This window comes from Tympanuchus pallidicinctus, unplaced genomic scaffold (assembly GCF_026119805.1).
Source record: "Tympanuchus pallidicinctus isolate F22 unplaced genomic scaffold, pur_lepc_1.0 scaffold11, whole genome shotgun sequence".
Lineage (NCBI taxonomy): Eukaryota > Metazoa > Chordata > Aves > Galliformes > Phasianidae > Tympanuchus > Tympanuchus pallidicinctus.
This window is the reverse complement of record NW_026294627.1, coordinates 7,739,123-7,755,592: the sequence shown is the minus strand read 5'-3', so window position 1 is coordinate 7,755,592 and position 16,470 is coordinate 7,739,123. Positions and strand designations below refer to the sequence as shown.

The following is a 16,470-nucleotide window of genomic DNA, read 5'->3' as shown; positions in this document are numbered from 1 at the left end:
AATAAAAATGCTATTTAAAAACATGTAGATGTTTGAAAGTGCAAATATTTTCTCTTTAAGAATTAAAAGTTCTTCTCTTTGTCTGAAACCTTGTAACTTACAAGCTGGTGCAGCAATTATGATGGGTTGACTGCACTGCAGCAAATCATGAAGAATTATTCTTGGAAATTAGAATCATCCAAACAAACACAGAAACACACAGATGCAAACACACATTCCCTTTTGCTGTTTTCCCTTTCCCCTTTACTAGTTGCTGCAAAAGTCCATACAAATTAAGGATACAGAGGTTGAAGGGAGATGTAATTGTCAGATTTACCTTGATAATTTAGCTGAAACCCTTCTAATCTTTCTCCGGCAATGGACAAACACACAGTTCTTCAATACAGCTGCTTGTGGGAAGAAAGCATGCTTGTTGTTTCTTACCTGTAATATGGTAGCTGACCTGCCGGTTGACATCAGATGTGTCTTCATCCCACGTGCTAAGGACAGCCACCACCTCCCCGGGGGGGTCACTCTCCTTCACAGACCCTCTGTACACCTCATGCTCAAAGACAGGTGCGTTATCATTTATGTCCGTCACAGCAACTGAGACCAAAGTGGTTGATGACAGGGATAATGCTTCCCCCAGATCTGAGGCCACCACTGCAAAAGTGAAAGTGGGATCTTTCTCATGGTCCAGATCCTTCAGTGTGCTGATCCAGCCACTGTTGCTATCAATGGTGAAAGCTTCTGTGATCTTTTCCAGCTCCGATTCCACTGCAAGTGTATATGTGACCTGCCCATTTGCACTTGAGTCTACATCAACTGCTTTAACTTGCATAAGTTTTGTTCCTATAGGCATCCCTTCCATTATTATGGCATCATAGCTAGCTGTTTCAAACACAGGCTTGTTATCATTTACATCCAACACTTTAACCTCCACATCCACAGTCAGGACAATGTCTACTTTGTCTAACTGAATGGTGGCTGCCACTTTGAAGTGAAAAGCAGAATTTGTCTCATGGTCAAGTCTCTTATCCAGTTTTATTAGCCCTGTATCTTGTTCAATGACGAATATACCATCTTTATTGTTTTCTGTCAGCTCTCCATTAACTGTGCTATACAAAGCCCCCTGATTAGGCACAATATGCACAATGTCAATGGTGCTGCCTATGAGGGTGTCTTCTGCTAAGGTGAAGGAATACTGAGGTTGGGAAAAGGACGGCAAAATAGTTTCTGGAGGTAAAACATGGATGTAGACAGGGATGAGAGAATGCTTCACAGGAATGCCACCATCAACTGCTTTGACAAAGAATGACAGAACTGTGTTTTTCAGTTGGTTAAAGCTACCCTTGGTGACCATCCATCCATTGTCTGGATCTATTTCAAGCAGATCAGCTACTGAAACTGAGGCCTCACTATACAGAGAATAGGTAATTCTAGAATTGGCTCCATCATCTGGATCTACTGCTTGCACTTGGGTCACCAAGTAGCCCTTCCCAACATCCGCTTTGACACTTGCTCGGTATTCAACTGTCATAAACTGGGGAGCATTGTCATTCTCATCCACTACTATCACTCTCACAGTGCAAAACGTCGTCCTGCCACCTCCATCAAGTGCTCTCAGAAATATCCCGATATCACTTTCCAGCAAGTTCTCCCGGTCTAAGCGTTCGGTTGTCATTATCTGCCCGTTGCTATCAATCAAAAATCGGTCCTTGGCAAAGTCGTTTATTATGGAGTAGCTTATCTGGCCATATACACCTGAATCTCCATCTGTGGCCTTCACATGGAGCACTTTAGTTCCAGGAGCTGCATTTTCTCTGACCTCTGCAACATAAACACTCTGTGAAAACACAGGGCTGTAGAGGTTGGCACCAAGGATCTGAATATGCACCTGAGCTGTGCTGGTGAACAACCCATCTGAGACAGAGACATTTAGGCTGTACATAGGCTCCATCCTCTGCTTCCGATGATTGGAAAGGGTGATTACACCACTCTTGCTATCCATAATGAAACTGGTCCGATCATTTCCTGATAGAATACTGTACTCCAGTCTGTCAAAATCGGAGCTGTCAGCATCAGAGGCTTGGACACAAGTCACAAAATGACCCCGAGGTGCAAGCTCACTCACATACGATTCGTATATCAGCTGGTTAAAAACAGGAGGGTTATCATTCATATCTGTTATTGAAATACTAACAAGAACCTCACTGCTAAGTGGTGGGAATCCATTATCAGTTGCCCTGACTTTCAAGCTGCACTGCTGTATGAGTTCATGATCCAACATACGTGCTGTGAGAATTAGGCCACTTGTGCTGTCTATATGGAAATAATCCGTGCTGTTAAAGGTGTCTTGGACTATCTGATATTGCACAATTTTGTTATTGTCAGAGTCAGCATCAGTAGCAACAACCTGCAATACAGGAGTCCCAATCAAAGATGCTTCAGACAGAGTAGCATTGTAAGCTGACTGATCAAAAACTGGAGGATTATCGTTGACGTCATTAATGACCAAGTCCACAGTGACTTCAGCTCGAGCACCAGTGAGGGCATCGCTGGCTCGCACCATCAGCTTGAAAAGAGAATTTATTTCATAGTCCAATGGGCTGATGACACTTAGAACCCCAGTATCAAAGTCAATATTAAACTGGTTATAAGGATCTCCTTCAACAATGATATAAATGATACCCTGGCCTTCTGGACTGGTTGCATTTATGCTTAAAATTGGTGTGTGGATTTCTACGTCTTCATTCACAGAGGCTGTGTAGAAGGGCTTGTCAAACACAGGCATAGCTTTGTTAACAATAGTAATGGGGAGCTCTACTGAAGCAGACAGTGATGGGTTGCCACCATCTTTTGCAAGAATTACAACCAAATACTCTATATTAGATAAGTCAGAATTGAAAGCTTCTTTTAGAGTGACGCTACCAGTTCCCCTATCTATTTCAAAATGTCCATAGTCTTCCTTCAGAAGATACGACACGTCACCATTTTCGTCCTTATCTTTATCAATAGCCGTCACTCGATATATCAGGGTACCAGGCTCAGCATCAACTTGCACAGCAGCGTAGTACGGAAGCCCTACAAACACCGGTGCATTGTCATTTATATCCTCAATGTAAACCCTCACTACCACTCGAGCAACACGAAGGTGGTCCAGTTCACGGCTTGCTTCCACCACCAATTCATACAGCTCTTGCTCCTCTCGATCAAAGGATATACCAGTTGTCTGAATGACTCCTGAGGTGGATTTGATTTTAAATTTGTTGCCTGGGTTCAATATGCTGTACTTCAAGGGCTCATTAAGACGGTTACCAACAGCATTTACCACAGCGATCTTTGTGATGTTGGTGGTGTTTTCTGAGATAGAAGTAGAATAAAAGCTCTGTGTGAAATGTAGCCCGCTATCCATGGCTTCTTTTACCATTACTGTCACCATAGCAGTGCTGTAAAATTTCCCGTCAGATACTCTTACTATTAGCATATAATGGTCTTTGGAGAGACTACTGTTCCTAATGGTGAGTACGCCTGTGTTTGAGTCAATCAAAAAATGATCCATATTGCCTTCAATTAGACTATATGTGAGTTCAGGAGGGATCTCTGAATCTGGGTCTGTAGCCTTGACTTTGAGAACCTCAACACCAACATATGTGGGCAGAAGCAAGACAGTCTCAAACACTGCTTGACTGAAGACTGGTGAGTTGTCATTGACATCAGTTACCTCAATGGTAACTTCGACAGGACTCTCTGCTGTAAGCTGGGGATTTCCACTATCTCTAACATGAACATGGAAGTGGAAGTGGGCTATTGTTTCATGATCTAAATTTGCAATTGTTCTGATTGCACCCGTGCTAGAATCTACCGTGAAATACTTCTTTGCAGTAGATTCAACAATCTGGTAGACAAGCAAGGCATTCTGGTTACTGTCAGCATCAGTGGCACGAATCACAAGGGGACTGTTATTTGCACTCCGGACAATGCTGTTTATGGGAGCAGCTTCACTTATGCTGCCTGAGTACTGAGAGAAGAGAAAAACTGGAGGGTTATCATTTTCATCAACAATCTGAATGTTCACTGTGGCATTTGATGCCATCCCTGCCATATTCGTTGCCTGTACAATGAGTTGATAGAAGGAAGCACGTTCATAATCAAGGGCCTTTTGACTGGTGATGACTCCAGAATATGGGTTTATAGCGAAGATTCCATCCACATTCCCATCTTTAATCTCATAAACTAATGTGGACTGACTGATTGCAGAAAGAGAGATGACAGAAGTACCAATATCCACATTTTCATTAACCTCAGCTTGGTATTCTTTTAGGGTAAACTTAGGGTGGGAGTTATCTGCCATTGTCACCGATATCCGTACAATTGCTGTTGCAGACAGGGGTGGAGAACCCTGATCAGCCACTTTAACCGACAGAACAAACTGTCCCATTGTAGTCAGGTCTGGCTCCTTCAGTAATGTAATGATCCCTAAAACTGGTTCAATCTTGAATGTGTTTCCTGTATTTCCTAAAACATAAACATTGCAAGCAAGTTAGAAATGAAATACAATACATTCAAATGATTATTATGGAGCAATTAGTGGCAATTTATCAAAGACAGTTGTCTTGTAAAAAAAAAACAACACACCACCAGTGTAAAATAATTCCAAAGGACATTCCAGTCTTCCGTTCTCAAAATCAGGCCCCTTCAGTAACATTACAGGTACTCAAATATTCAAAAAGTTGGGTGCTGGTATTTATTATTTTGATGCTGAGTTTTAGCATTGCAGTACCTGGTGAATGTACACTACTCCCACCAAACAAGGAAAAAGCATGTCTAAATTACGGGAGTTAGTCAACTACATGTACACCTAAGGCAATGAAATTAGATCAGAGGCTAGCAAGCCAATTACATGACAAATGGGTAACAACTCAGTCTCTTAATTGAAAGGGATATTAAGCAACCGTGGAGAAGATTACAGTAGTTCAAGATTCAAAGAACTGCATATAGAAAGGTTAAAGTGGCATTTAGAAAAATAAAATTGAACAAATAGCAAAGAAAAGAGATTAAAGTATCCAGTGGCACAAAGGTTTATTGTATGATCCCTGAGGAGGATGAATCTAGATGAATGAGACTTAGCAGAAAATGTCATGAAATGTCTGTTATAACACACAAGCACAGACACCACTGACTGCATAAAGGTGAAAAGAGTGAGTTTGGAAAGGGACCTTCTCAAGGGCCTTTTTTCCACTTTTTACATAGCCATACTGCCTGCCTCTTCTTTAGCAAGGCAAAACTATTGCTATGATCCCTACCTGCAATTACAGACTGCTTTTATTAAACAACTGGTATTTTGTTGGCTCCTTGAGTGCCTGCTTAAAGGATAGGATGCTGTGTGTGCAGATGGCTTGGATAGGCATTCAGATTCTTTTTCTGAATTTGATTCTAAAAGCAAACTGAGTTTGTACTGAGCTACAGTGATTCCAATCATTATAACATATCCCTGCTGTTGTGATAATTTATACTTTAATGTGGAGAATTGCTTGCAATCCATGAGGTGGATAGGATCATGTTTCAGGTAACTGGTGATAAATACAGATTTGTTTCAGTGGTGATTGCTACAGGTGCTGTGCAGGATTGTAGTTGAAATACCAAATACACAGAATCCTAAATGAAGACATTTAATGTGTATTATTTTAAAGATGTGATTCACTATCTGTTGTAAATTTTGGTACTTGGAGGCTAACTTAAGCTACACACTGCTGCACGTAGATCAATGCCAGTAGTAGCTTTCTATTTATATCCATCCTTTCAGATCTGTAGTTTACTTTGCTAGATAAAATAAAAATTGTGCTATTCACTGAGGAGCTGAGATTCTGCCAGAGATACAAATTCTCATAAAGATCACAGTATTTGTCTCATTTGCAGGTTGTCTCATTGCTACAAAAGCGGCTGTTGTTATTTTATCAGACTAGCAAATACAAAAGATTTGTAGACACTAATTGCCTTATGTAAGGCCAGAGCTGGTTCTTCTCCCTTAGGAATTAGTTTTGAAATTTCACAGAAATTACTTTCTTTACCAGTTGTTCTCTTTACACATAAGTGATACAAGTAATTCACTGGAATGAAGGGGCTGTATACAATTTGAATGCTGCAGTTCAAATCAGTATCTTTAACTGCACAGATTTTATGGATCACACAGCAGCAAAAGGCTGAATTTTGATGCATGTGGGATTTGAACATCTATGGATAGATAATGAATCTGTGGGAGGGCATGGCGTATAGCAAATGGAAGTTTGAAGTCTGACACTGCAGAGAAAGATCGTGCTGAAATAGAAACAGGTTGTAGTGGAGAGCTTCTAGCAAAGAGAAAAAAAAACGCAGACTGAAAAAGAACCATCTGATAGTGAAAGCATCCCTTCTGATCTTTGTATTTTTGTCTGCATTACGTATTCTCTATCCAGCGTAATACAGCCACAGTTCTAGCTTTTTATGGCTTTTTATGTTATGTTGGCACCTAAAGGTGATTGCATTGAAGAAACTAAGACTCCTTGGTTCTTCTGTAAGCTTAGGGTTATATCAGCTAAATTTAAGGTTTGAGCTCAAACCATGTAAAGTTATATTAGCACGAGATGCCGTAAATATTCTTACTTTAGTACTTGTCTTTTGACCTGTTCCTAATTGACTCAAGCCATCCTAGTTAGTGAAAAGCTTTTGCAATAAGATCAGGATAAACAATGATTCTGGTGGATCAGTGTCAATGATGGGAAAGGCATGACGCCTGGTTAAAATGGGGACAACCTGCAGCATATGAAACCTCTGCTCAGGGCAACGTAGTCAAGTTTTGTTAGCATCATAATGGGAAGATTTGTATTACCAAAAAGCATAAAATGGAAATGCAACATTAAAAACCCCAAAGGTTACAATTTCCATGTTCTCGTCTTTTTCTCCCAGGCAGCTCACTTGCATATATGCTAATTATTTAACTTAGAGATAATGCCTAACTTCAGATACATGTAAACCAGAGAAAGTTACATTTGCTCGCATGAGTAGCAGACATAATGCAAATTCCCCATTGCCTTGCAAATATGCAAGCACCAGCAAATATGATTTTGCTGTTTCAGTTTATATGGTAAATATAAGTATATAGATAATAACAATGAAAGTAATTTCATTCTGATATCACTGTGGTCTCTCTTTTTTATAGATTTTTTATAGGTTTTTATAGACATACATTCAAGAGCCATCATGTCACTAAATTACTGTGGCTTTGCTGGCCATTTATAGTCCCAATGCTCCTCTTATCCAAATACTGGAAAAGATGGCGGATTATACAAGCCGTTGTGTCACTTTTTTGTGGAGGATCTACTGTGGACTACACTCAAGCCAGTAGCTTTCAATAACTTTTCTGTGATGGCTTTGAATGAGTGATTTAAAGGTAAAAGGATCATGGAGTGAATGTCAATGAGGTTCTGTGCCGACGCTCTGTTCTAACCTGCTTCAATAGTGTAGACAAGCTCTGCATTTTCTCCTTTGTCTTTGTCTAAAGCTGTGACCTGTAAAACTGCTGATCCCACAGCTGCTGATTCATATACTGAGGCTTCATACAGTGGGCTGGTGAAGTAAGGGCTGTGGTCATTGGAGTCTTCCACATTTATGATGACTCTGGCCAGGTTTCTTCTATAAGGGAATTCTTGATCTCGGACCTACAGAAAAAGTATGTAATGTACATCCTGGTATCCATCCATTAAAACTTCACTAATATTAGTTATCTGAGTGCTTTGAGGTCTATTTAATACAAAGCAATGTAATTACACTAGTCCGAAGGAACTTGCAGTCTAAAACACAATCACACATTGCACAGAGACAGTAAATATTAAAATTCAAGAAGCTCAGAGATTTTTCTTTTCAGTTGTAAAAAATTCATGTTAAGTAATCATTGTGATACGTTTTTGGATGACATCTTAAATTTAGTTCTAGGTTTCTTTTTTTGTAATACATGCTATGCGGTCATGCCCTTACCCTAACACTCCTTGTTTCAGACAAAGAAACCTTGCACATTGTTCCTTCTTTCAAAGAGCTACAGTGTGTAGAATTGTCCAGCTATCAGTCTGACATGTGGATTTTCCAGTGGACTTTTACATATATAATATATTTAAATAATTATTTATATAATTAATAATTTAATATATTTTAAATAAATACATACCTTTTTGAAGATGATATCTACAGTAATCAGAGTAGAAATAAATTTAAGAAGTGCCAAGTACTCCCAACAGAAGTATCATTGAGAGAAAAGTCCCTCTCTCAACCTGATATTAAAACCTCAGCAACTCCTGATTCCTGGGCTACCCACAAAGTTGGCCCAGTGCCTCACACGTTGTGAACTGCTCCTTTACAGAACTGTTCTGCAGGGCTCCTAAGTACTTAAATAAATATCAATCTGCAATGTTTAAAGGAAGGCAGATATTTTGTTATTAACTCCCACTTCATAATATACAACAGTCACTTGAAACAGAGAGAATTAAATTCTGTAATCTATGCACACTAAGCAAAAAATGGTAGTTTTTTTCTGTATATTCAAACACTTGGAAAGAGAAGTTGAAAACTACTTTGTATATCACTGATTATCTACTAAAATAAGTCTGTAAGCAAACTATAAATGAGGTCTGTATCCAGAGGCGCTGTAGCACTGTGTATGGCAAAAGAAATCATAGACTCATAGAAGAAAACAACACAGTTATCTCCCTGCGAGTAACTTCTCAAATAAGTTTCGCCTCACTCCAGAAACACTGAAAATTACCTGGCGTGAGAAGACCAGATGCCAAGAGATTAAATAATTTCCTGCTTGCTCTCCTCTGAGATGGTAAATCATTTTGTATGAGGTGCAATGAATTCACAGTAAGTTTCACAGAAGTCCAAATAAAAAAGGTAAAATAAATACACAACAGGGCAGGCAATATGAAATTAATGGCTACATACTGCAATGAAAGTACTTTACTCAAGCAAAGACCAAGGCATGTTTGCACTGCAACAGCAGTGGTTGCGTCCTGAGCCAAGTGAATATTGCATTCTTACCATGACATTAAGGATGTGCTTATCTTGAGCTTCATGGTCTAATCTCTCCGCAGTATAGAGCACCCCAGCACTGGGATCAATTCTGAATTTTCTCATGCTGATTGCATCAATGCTGCTGTGAATAGTGTAGCTCAGTTTATGTTTTTCATCTCTGTCTATAGCCTCTATCTGCAGAATTTCAGTGTCGGGGAGGATGTCCTCTGAGATGGTGACATCATAACTTGGCTGAGAAAATTCCGGACCATTATCGTTGTTATCCAACACTTTGATAAAGACCTACAGTTAATGAAAGAAAAAAACATTTGAAGTTACTGAAGTCTAGTCAGACTCCTGACCAGGCACCTGAAGAAATGTAATTGACTTTAGATAGCTGACTTTATGTTGTTGTATAGTGAGACTAGGAAACATAATTTAATATTAAATAGCTCAGATCTAAAGAAACTGTAAGGACTTTGGAGGCAAGATGTTCTAATTACTGAACCTACTTTAACAAAGAAGTATAGAAACTTTCAGTATCTATAGACTGGCAAATATTTCTGCAATGATAAACGGCACTGGTTCTGTTGTCCTTACAGTTCTGCTGGTTACTGCATTCTGCAGCTATTAAGGAATTTCCTTTTCCCCTTTTCCCCTCACTGTTAGTAAGACTATGAAAGAATCCTTATCAAGTTACTTAAATCCTTCCTTGATATGATCAAGATTACAAATCCTAAGAGTGTAAATCTATTGTTTTCTGCTCTGTATCTTGTGTTGCGACCTACAAGCAATGTCAAAACATGCAAGTTGTGCCACATCTCAGGCTATGAGGACAGTGCCAGCCCTCCCCAGCTGGATCAGTACACACCAGCCAGACAGGTAACCTCCAGGCACTGGTGCCAAAAAGGACTACTTGTATAGCTTTGCTTGTCTTTTGCCAGTGATGTCTGGCTTTATAGCTGACAAATTTTTCCTTGAACATTGACTTGCCTTCCTTTTCTTGCAGTTTATGGATGGTGGGACCGCTGCTAAAAATGTGAATGAAAGCTACACCATTTGCATCAAGTCTGTGTTTGAAATTTGGGTACCAAGCCTTCAAGAAATGTGGAGAGGGAGAGGTCAGGCAGAATAACAAACTGCGTGGGAAAGGCTGTGCCCAGGACTGTTCCCTAAGACTAGAGGACTTGACTCATCCCTCATAATATTTTCTCTGTTGCTCTGGGAAGTACCTGGCCCTTTTTTAAGAAAGTACTTTATTACTTCACTTGATCAAACCTCATAAAGCCATATATTCTTAACAGAATAAAAATACAGTTATGCTTTTACTACAATATTGCAGAAACAGATGTTGGCCTCAGAGAGAAATGAAACTTTAGATTTCTCTGATCTTCGAAGAGTTTGCAGAATGCATTACCAGAAGGAACACGAGCAATTGTAAGCAGTCATAATGAACTAGCCTGGGAACTGTTTAAAAGACAGCTGAAATAAAATACTTTGTAAGTTAAATAGCATAGGGCTTCAACTGCACATTCCATGCTATTTAATTTTCAGCAGATTATGATACGCCAGAGTGAAGCAGAAAGAAGCCTTTATTAAGTTATGCTTCAGTCCTGGACAGATAGCAATAAAATTGGGGTGAAAACATACGTTGCCGAGGCTATAATAATGATGAAATGTTACAACACTTATATTCTTGCTGTAGCTATATAATATATCAAGGCATATTTCTGACCTGACTGAGGAAGAAACAAACAATCAAAGAACTCACATCTGAAGAAGATGCAAATATATGTTTTTTAATACAGAAAGAAATCCCAAGGAAAAAAATAAGGCTCTGTCATAATAATAGGAGAGGAGCTCCAGCCCTCTGTTCATCTCAGTGCCCTCCTCTGGACCCGCTGCAAGAGCTCCACGTCCTTCCCGTACTGGGGGCCCCAGCCCTGGACGCAGTGCTGCAGACAGGGCCTCACAAGAGCCGAGCAGAGGGGGACAATCACCTCCCTGTCCCTGCTGGCCACTCCTCTTTTAGTGGAGCCCAGAACACAGATGGCCTTCCAGGCTGCAAGCATTGGGTTCCACTGTAACATGGCTTTTTAACAAGGATTATTTTAGTCCTGCCTTGCAAACAGAGACAACAAAAAAACATGTTTCATTTTACTTATAGCTGATGGCCAGAAACTCTGCTCTAAATTGTTTTAGGTAGTCCACCAGAGAAAGAAAACCTTTTCAAATGGATTTGCTGGAGAACACCAAGGTATTTGATTTAGCTGATGCTGAATCTCAGCCTACTTTGAGCAGGTAAGCTGCCATCTGGGGGTCAGCTCCTATGCGGGAGTTTGGTTTTAACACTGCTGTGTGAAGGCTCAAGCTGTTCTGTAAAAAAAAGAAAAAAAAAGTAGAGATACACAGCAAAATGTTGTGTTGTAGAAGTACTGTCAGAGCAGGGACGTGCTGTGTTGTGTGCAACCACACAGCAGTGGGGCTCACTTCCTATTATACCTAGTGCTTTTGGGGCTCATTCTGGCAAATTGAGAAAGTAGAGGAAGCCATAAAACTTTAACCATCTCAAAGCTTGCACTGTGACTGTGCAAGCTGAGGATGTATGATTTATGCCTTCACCAGACTGCAAAAGCAACCAGGGTTAAGCCTTCAGGCTGTGGGTAACATGGGATGGCTTCACATACCAACATTTCTTCCAATTGAAAAAGACAAAAGGTAGCGCCCTGATTTAAAGATATGACAGTGCTTGGAGAGCGAGAAGGATAGAAAAGGGAAAGTAAATACTGAGGCCACCAAACTGTGGTTGGTGAGCTCATGGGGAACTAGGCACAACATTATTTCAAGATAGAACTTCTATTTTTCCTTTCTCTTACCTACCGTAAAACCAATTGAGTGCCTGTTTACATGGTAGGAATTTTATTACCTGGAGATGACAGCATTTCAGTGATTTGTCAAATGATCCACACTGTAATATGCATTATTTACCATGTATTCTGTGTTTCAATAGCCACTTCCATCCGCAGGGGGAAGACAATGGGCTAATGATGTTAATGAATAAAGAGATCATTACTGTTCATCATTTCTTATACCACAGTTAGAGTAATTCTCGTTTTTGTCAGATGTTCCTCAAAATCTACAAGGATCATTTGTGATTTTAAGGTTACAGTGTCTCCTCTGCTGGGGCAGGGAAGGGGTAAATTCTCCTTATCAGAAAAGCAAATCAGAATATAAAGGGATACTGATTATGCATTCAAACCATTAAACTATGGAAAAATTGTGGCCTTATGGTCCTCAAAACCTAACCATTTTAGCAGCTACTGGAAACCAAATAATGTAAAATTAAATAGAACTTGAGTGTCATTTTGAGTAGATATTACTCCTTCAGTCCTTATAACATTTTAAAGAAGTAAATGACAGTTATCCTCATCCTCTGTACAGGAAGATACTGCCTGGCAGCACAGTTAAGTGACTTACCAAAGCAACATGAGAAGTAAAGATGGGGAAGAAGTTCAGGACCGCATTCATAGGCTTATTTTTGAGCCATCTCCTTCTTATTCAGTCATCTTAAAATCCTACTTTCCTATGCAGAGATTTCCTGCTACAGCAGGATGACTTCTAGTAAGGTGATATTTAATAAGAGGGGAAAATATTTTCCTTTATCTGAACGACAAATGTTACACTGACATGAACACCAGGCTCATAGAAAGCCTGATCCTACAAACATATGTGAAACCAAGCAAGTGGAATTCCACCAGATTGTTAATATAAGGAAAGGTTACTCAAATTCATTTAATCGTTGCCAAGCTTGGGCATAACATCTTGGCACTACTGGCAAACTTCCCACTGACTTCACAAGGACCACTACTTAAAGGAAGCTTTAAGCAACAGTCAGCCTGGAACAAGTCCTTCAGAAAACCACCTAAAACTGCGTGTTACCCTACTGAAGGCACTCAAGTACTCGTGGTGTGCATACTTTCACACTTACTTCAGATTTCCTTCCAAATGGAAGATTCAACAAGACCGCGCCGTGTTGCACAAATATTCTGCGAGTGCCCAAGTGCCCATTATAAATTAAAAAATAGGTTTAACGGGCTTCCAACACATCTCCAAAAAGTGACACACAGAAGTGGTTACTACTTGCTGTTAAAGCAGCGATTGCTCTGTGCTGTTGGACCATACAAGGTTACTGACTAAAACGCTTTCCAGGACAAACATTAGCTGCAAGTCCCTTTTTTCCAAGCTCATAAAGCAAACCAGCAGCAAAGCAGCCTCTGCCCAGCCCTCCTTGGAAGCTCGGAAACTTTCCAATCCATCGTGGGCTCCAGGCTTGCCATTGCTGCTCCCATTGTGAGGTGCCTCATTTGCAGTCTGAACAAGCCCCTCTCTATAAAAGATTTGCTTCTCCCTGCTCACTTCCTATTTCCCACAGTTAAAGCAAGTTTCAAATAAAGGATTCACAGGTCTCCAAGCTTACAAATTAGGCAAAGTAACACTCAGAGCATTTGCAAAGACTTTGTATTTAAAATGGCAAGTGAAAGGCCTAGAGAAATACAATCAAATCAAGGCAGAACAAAACCTAATGCAGGAAGTCTTCCCAAAGCTGTTTTTAATGTTGCCCATCACAAATACCTTTGGTTTAGGCACAAATATACTTGAGTGAAAACTGGATTTGTGCCAGAAGCTGCTTTACAGACATTTGAAGCTGGAGGAATCTGTTTGGCTAATTGCTTGGTCTGGGCACAGTGTTGTAATATAACCTATTAAGCGCCTGAATGGCTTAAACTCAGGTTATGCTTTTGTATGGTTTTTGAAAACCTGTTTTGTTTTAATACTGCTTTCAGAAGAGTTACCACACAGCTTTATTTGCTACTTCCTGACAAGTTTTTCTCCCCCCAAACCTCAACCTTAACATAAAAATGCAAACAGTTTATCTGCAAACCTCAATGGCCTGTTATTTATACTTCACCATGTTCCTTTGTGTTATGTTAAAAGAGGGGGAAAAGTCTTTGTTTCATAGGCAAGGCAGTGCTGAGATGGCTGGAAAGGGCAGAAAAAAAAGCACAGTATTGAGTCACAGAATCATAAAGACCATCGAGACCAACTGTCCACCTGCCACCAATAATGCCATCAAAACCATGGCCCTCCATACCACATCCTTGGCTCTTGAACACCTCCTGGGACAGTGACTCCACCACCTCCCTGGGCAGCCTGTGCCACTGCCTCACCACTCTTTCTGAGAAGAAATTTTTCCTAATATCCAACCTGAACCTGCTCTGTTGCAACATAAGGCCATTCCCTCTCATCCTACTTGTCTGGTTCTAGTTTAGAAAAATATTCATCTGAGCAAACGTGAAAAACTAACTGGAAACACCACATCTTGTCAGTTCTCAAAGGCTCCCCAATCCACACTGTCTGACTTCAGGGGAACAATTTGCTCAGGGACAGCCAACATCTTGGCGTACTCCCACTCTGCTGGAAAGGTGCAGGCAAAGATGCTCATTTTTTACTTTTCTGAAGGCTCTTGTTTGATAGCTGCAGATCCTCCAAAGGAACAAATGTAATTGTACAAATGCCCCTCACCCACATGCAGACTCTCATATCTTGTCTACACATTGACCACAGTCTGCTAAGAAGAACTTTTCATTGTTTGGCAAAAACACCCACCCTCATTAGCTGTGACTGACCAGTTCCTCAGTGTTAACATAAACATAACATAACTTAAAATCACGGAATCGTTTGTGTTGGAAGGGACACTTAAAGGCCCTTAAAGGCCATCTCGTCCAACAATGGACTCTGCAATGAACAGAGACACCTACAGCTAAATCAGGTGCTCACTGCCTCATCCAGCCTGACCTTGAGTGTCTCCAGGGACATCCACTGCCTTTTTGGGCAACCTATTGCAGAGCCTGATCAAATCTTACAAAGAAAACTTTCTCCAGCAGGTAAAACAGTGGGATGGCTTCAGAGTAAGTGCAGCTAAAGCACTTTTTTCCTTCTAGCTTTGAAGCATTAGGCTTCATGCTTTAAAGCATCTTTTTATGGCAGTTAGAATGATGAGAAACAAGAAGGAGGTAAGAAAATAAGTAAGAAAGAAAAAGAAAAATGCCTTTTTTTTAATATATAATGCTATGACTCCAGGAGTTTGTTCTTCAAAAAATAATTGCCTGCTTGTACAAAATTATCCATTAAAGTGAAAAACATCATCACTTAGATGATTGTTTCCTGGTGTACTTCTGTAGGTAGTTTAGCAGTATACATTATAAAGAAATAAACATTACTACTATGCTGTGCTTGAAAGTAAAGGACTTGAGCTTCATTGAGTTCAATGAATTTAAAAAAAAAAAAAAAGGATTTTGGTACAAACCTAAGTTATGATCCAGGGAATATGTGATGCTACTTAAAGTCACACAGTAGTCTGGCTGAGTTAGCCAATCTCATGGCTACACCAAGAGATGCTGTCCCCATTTTTACCAGTGCCTGGGAGAAGCCCCATCCCCTCCCCGTGGCCAGCAGCTCGCCTGGCAGCTGTGGGAATCATGTATCTAAGGGATTTAAAGCCAACGTATGCATTCAGCCTTTCATAAATAACCACACAGCCTTGAGCAATGATGAATTAAGCTGAGGGGGAATAAAAACAAAAGCTCTCCTGGGCTTATTCCTGACTTAATTTATAATACATTTATATGTAAATATATATAAATATGCTAATACTTAGATATAAAAATATGTATGTAAATTGTTACATATATAAATAATACAGAAATCAAATGAGGCAACATTCCTGCCTATTTTGCTCTCCATCCCTCCGTATCACCACTGTGTTCCACTGGGCGCGGTGAGTGGCAATGGCTCAGCGCATCCTGGTGCTATAATTCTCACTTAGGAGTTTGCAGTTCTGCAATGCTCATCACTTCCAAACCAAAACCACCTTCAGTTACAAACGAAGTTTAGGATTTTTTTTCAAACATTCCTTATGTTCTTTTCACCTCTTTTCACAACAGCGAACTGTTAATACAACAGATGTAGCTCTTAAATCAAAATGATTTCCTTCCTCTGATGGCAGAGCAGAGAACCATGTGTGCAGTAAGGCATGAAGGAAGCCAACAGTTTATCAGGATTCGAGGCGTGCAGGAGCATTGCTGCAGAAACTTATGTGAGGCCATGCCAGAGATCGTGTTACCCAAGCAAAAATCTTTGGCATTTTTATGCTGTATTTTACCACCTCCAACTGTTTACCAGACAAAAGCCCAGAAAGAGATAAAGGGGAACAGGTGGAGTGGAATAATAAGCAAGACTGTTCCACTTGGCACACTGCTGATCGGCTGTTTCACAATGAACCACATCACTTTGGAGGGACTTCTTATTATTTTACGTTGTACAAGTGGATGAATTCACCCATTTGCCTTCATCTCCCTTCCTCTTCCATCATATTCATCAGGCGGGATG

The 16,470-nt window shown here is 40.2% G+C and overlaps 1 protein-coding gene across 8 annotated transcripts in view; it reads right to left on the bottom strand.

Moving 5' to 3' along the window:
- The window catches only part of FAT3 (FAT atypical cadherin 3), a 452,006-nt gene that overhangs the window by 78,270 nt on the left and 357,266 nt on the right, over positions 1–16,470 (bottom strand). For all 8 annotated transcript variants that reach the window (XM_052669203.1, XM_052669235.1, XM_052669218.1 and 5 more), the window contains 3 exons: positions 9,049–9,324; positions 7,466–7,676; positions 424–4,497 (listed from right to left, as the gene is read on the bottom strand). In XM_052669203.1, coding sequence (XP_052525163.1) covers positions 424–4,497; positions 7,466–7,676; positions 9,049–9,324 — 4,561 coding nt within the window. The remainder of the gene's footprint in view (positions 1–423; positions 4,498–7,465; positions 7,677–9,048; positions 9,325–16,470) is intronic.